Below are 3589 nucleotides of genomic sequence, written 5' to 3'. Positions count from 1 at the left end.
CATCACAGTTGCTAAGGAAACAGTGTTCAAATTGATTAAAGCATACTACAGTTTCATAGCAGATTATTCAACTTCACATTACTGCTATACCAGACATCAGAACAAAGCAGCAGTTTATGCAGAAAGAGGTTTCTGAGTTTATGCAGTTCATGCCGTATATATATATATATAGAAAAAGAACTTGAGAAATACCATAACCAATTATATAAACATACATAGAAAAAGAACACAAAATCAAGTAACAAAAAGCCAAAAGAACAAGCTCGAATCCAACACATATGTTTATTTATGAAATAAGTACACACATGTATAGGTATTATTAATTGTATAATATTTTTTTGTATTGGTATATTTGATGATCCTGAGGGTGGTGTGATGCCATCAAGGTTTGGGTTTATTCTTCTGAGTGTAGATATAATCGACATGCGCAGCTAGTGTTCTTCTCATCAAACATTCCTCAGTTTCTTCTTCGCAAAACTCTCCGTCTACCTCTGCCTTCAATATTCAAACATGCCAATTCTCAAAACCAGAAAAAATGAACAAAGAAACAACGATAGTATTTATCAGACACAGCAATTCATGATCTGATGCTAAAGGAAAATATTTGGACTTACATAACAGCCAATTTTCTGAAGTCACTCATACCCAGAAAAGATTACAGAAGAAAGTTTCACAAGGATTGATTCATTTAAGTGTATCTAGATGGATGAAATCAAAGTGAGAAGAAATTACACGTACCTCATGCAAAGAAGAGAAAGTGTTGAGTGAAGGGTTTGGACGTGAGGCATGGATGAGGTTGAAGCTTAGGAGAAGAAGAAAAGTGAAGAAAGTGGCTTGTTTAGACATGCTGAATTTTCTAATCTTATTTTTTATCACTCAGATTCTGTGTAGACTGCGAGAGTGTATATATAGATAAATGAATAGAGGGTATGTTTGGGATTGAGAGTGTAAACACAACCACATAGAATCCTATCTACACTTCAAACATAAAATTCTCGTGTCTGAAACTTTGTTGACTTTTTACTCCCATTTGGAATGTAGTTTGTATTTTCCAAGGAAGAAATTGATGTTTCTCCCTCTACATATACTTGTACATAGGTTAAGTAAAACATAACAAAATGGTCGAATAAATGTATTTGGTTCACAAGTTTATTAAATTTTAGCAGTTTCCAGTGTATTTCTATAAATTAATTTAATTAGGTTAAAAGAATTAATATTGGATACTAGGTTTGTTTTTCATATGCATGTTTTTATACAATAACAAGTTAAAATATTATTGTATTAAGAGGATGATTTATTATAATTATAAACATTCTAATATTTAAGATCGTGTAATTTAATCAAATAATTAAATACATTCTTTCATATTATTTTGCCTGCTCAATAATTAATTGACATTTTTTTAATTTATAAATTTTGTCAGTTTACAAATTTTAAGTTAATTATGAATTAGCTTTTCTTAAGAGGTTAATTCTCACTTTTTTTTACTTATTTAATTTTTTTTTATAGGAGACAGTTAAATATCGGAAATTTTGAAGAGTCTATAAGATAAAAACATCACGATGATAAAAATTGAAAATTAAATTTATCAACTATTCAATTTGCTATATAAAATTAAAGATAGTTTAAATTAGTATTATATAAACGCCTGAATTGTGTTGTATAATAAAAATTAAAAATTTTAAACACTGAAATTTAAAGTATCAAGAAAACTCGTAATTACTTTAAAAAAATTAAGTAATTTTTTTATTTGCAAAATTATTTATAAAATAAAAGCACAACAATATATTCATGATAAATGATTACAATAAAAGGTGATATTGAAATTAAAGGAAATGCACGATTCGTTTCTTAACCTTTTAAGTCACTTATATGTCATGACATTTTTAATATGATAAAAAGGTCATTACAAAAAGGGGGAAATTCTTTGACAAAAAATAAATTTTTGTGACGAATTCTATTTTATAAATGTATATGATGCATTTCAAAATGAGTACATACTACCTTGTTAAAAGAAATTGTTAAGTTGTCCTTGCTTAAACACACTTAAAACAATGGTACTTATTAAAAAAATTGTTATTATCGTTAAGTGAAATTGTTAACTTGTCACTTAGTATTGAAGACCCTAAAATATTTTCTCGATATAGATCAAATTTAATCTATTAAAATATAAATTAAATCATCTTCAAAATTTGTGTAACAGTTAATTTCAAGAAGTGATATTGGTTTATTGTTTTATTTACAAAAAAATATAAGAAAAAATTGCGCATGAGGTTTAATAATAAATTGCATCTCTCTAAAACTAATTTTTAATTGTCTGTCGAATATTTGTACTTTTCCTTGTAGTGTATGTAACTTGTGAATATTATTTTAAAAATATTATTTGGAACATAAATAAAAAAAGTTAATATTATATAAAAGATAAAAACAATACTTATTTTAAGTTTTTTTTACACTTATTATGAACTGATAATTAATTTGAAAAAAAAATTACTTACATATTTTCTTTTAACTCATCCGGAACCTACCTCATGAAAAAAATAATACATAATATACATTCAGACAAACTTTTACATAATAATTTCTCGAGAAAAAAATTAGTATTCAGAGAAATTAAAATTTTCAATTTTTCCTCTTATTTTTTCTCTCAGTGGACTGATGGAAGCAAATCACTCCAAAGTCCAAACTAATTTGTTGAAACTCTTTCATACAATTTCTTCAAATTTAATTTTTAAGTTATGCATCAAAACATTTTAAGTTACCAACAAATCAATTTTTTTTCTCTCGTATTTTTTTCTTTCATTTCGGTATATTCAATAATATCACGTTACTTCAAATAAAAGTTGAGACTCAGAACAGTTTCTCCAATAGCTACGAGCCGAATTAAAATATAAAAAATATAATTTGTTTTTAATTAAAATTAATTTTTTGATAATGCAAAATTTTCATCAGAATTGCACTGAATGATAAAATTGAAGCAAGATTGAAGAAAAGGAGTTTATTAATATGTGAAAAAGAAGCAGACAGAAATTACGATTCCATCAATTGTGTTGACCCTCTTTAGCATTTTGAGTATAGATGTAATCAAGATGTGCAGCTAGAGTTCTTTTTCTCAAACATTCTTCTGCCCCTTCTTCACAGATCTCATCTTCTATCTCAACCCTTGAAACACCCTTCAATTCAAACAACCCAATTAGAGAATGAAAAATCAAATTAGAGAATGAAGAAAATTAAATTTACCCCATTCTCAAAGAAAGAGTTAGGACGTGAGGCATGGATTAAAGTGAAGCTCAATACAAGACCCAAAGTGAAGAAGATAGCCACTTTACTCATTTTTCACTTCACTCTCTTTTTTTCTATCACTTGTTATTTTTTTTCTTTGGTGGGAGGATAGCCATTGCCTTTTTATAATACAAAAAAATTAGGGTTTTTTTGGGATTGATAATGTAAGCTCCACAAACATTTAATGTAATTAATTTTAGGTTAATAAAATGTTATTCTCTCCCATATCAATTAATTAATAATTATTAATAATAAGAATCACAAACGTATTTTTTTCTCTTCTTTTACCATGTTAGGTAAATCGTAT

The 3589-nt window shown here is 26.8% G+C and overlaps 1 protein-coding gene across 1 annotated transcript; it reads right to left on the bottom strand.

Annotated features, from left to right (window-relative positions):
- Window positions 1-263: 263 nt before the first annotated feature.
- On the bottom strand, window positions 264-3365 carry LOC108337011 (uncharacterized). Its single transcript, XM_017573449.2, has 4 exons — window positions 3241-3365; window positions 3044-3173; window positions 739-875; window positions 264-495 (listed from the first exon to the last, which is right to left on the bottom strand). The coding sequence occupies exons 1-4, from the start codon at window positions 3331-3333 to the stop codon at window positions 382-384; spliced, it is 474 nt and encodes a 157-aa protein (XP_017428938.1). The 5' UTR covers window positions 3334-3365; the 3' UTR covers window positions 264-381.
- Between the last annotated feature and the right edge of the window lie 224 nt (window positions 3366-3589).

This window comes from Vigna angularis, chromosome 7, assembly GCF_016808095.1.
Source record: "Vigna angularis cultivar LongXiaoDou No.4 chromosome 7, ASM1680809v1, whole genome shotgun sequence".
In the NCBI taxonomy this organism is placed as follows: domain Eukaryota; kingdom Viridiplantae; phylum Streptophyta; class Magnoliopsida; order Fabales; family Fabaceae; genus Vigna; species Vigna angularis.
The sequence above is the reverse complement of the archived record's forward strand: the minus strand, read 5'-3'. Positions and strand labels throughout refer to the sequence as shown.

Excerpts from the sequence above, each read along its gene's own strand:
- LOC108337011 (XM_017573449.2), bottom strand. The coding sequence starts at position 3,333 with ATGAGTAAAGTGGCTATCTTCTTCACTTTGGGTCTTGTATTGAGCTTC. Across the intron at positions 3,174-3,240 it reads ACTCTTTCTTTGAGAATGGG|GGTGTTTCAAGGGTTGAGAT; the intron begins GTAAATTTAATT and ends TTTGAATTGAAG. Across the intron at positions 876-3,043 it reads TAAAGAGGGTCAACACAATT|TGATAAAAAATAAGATTAGA; the intron begins GATGGAATCGTA and ends ACAGAATCTGAG.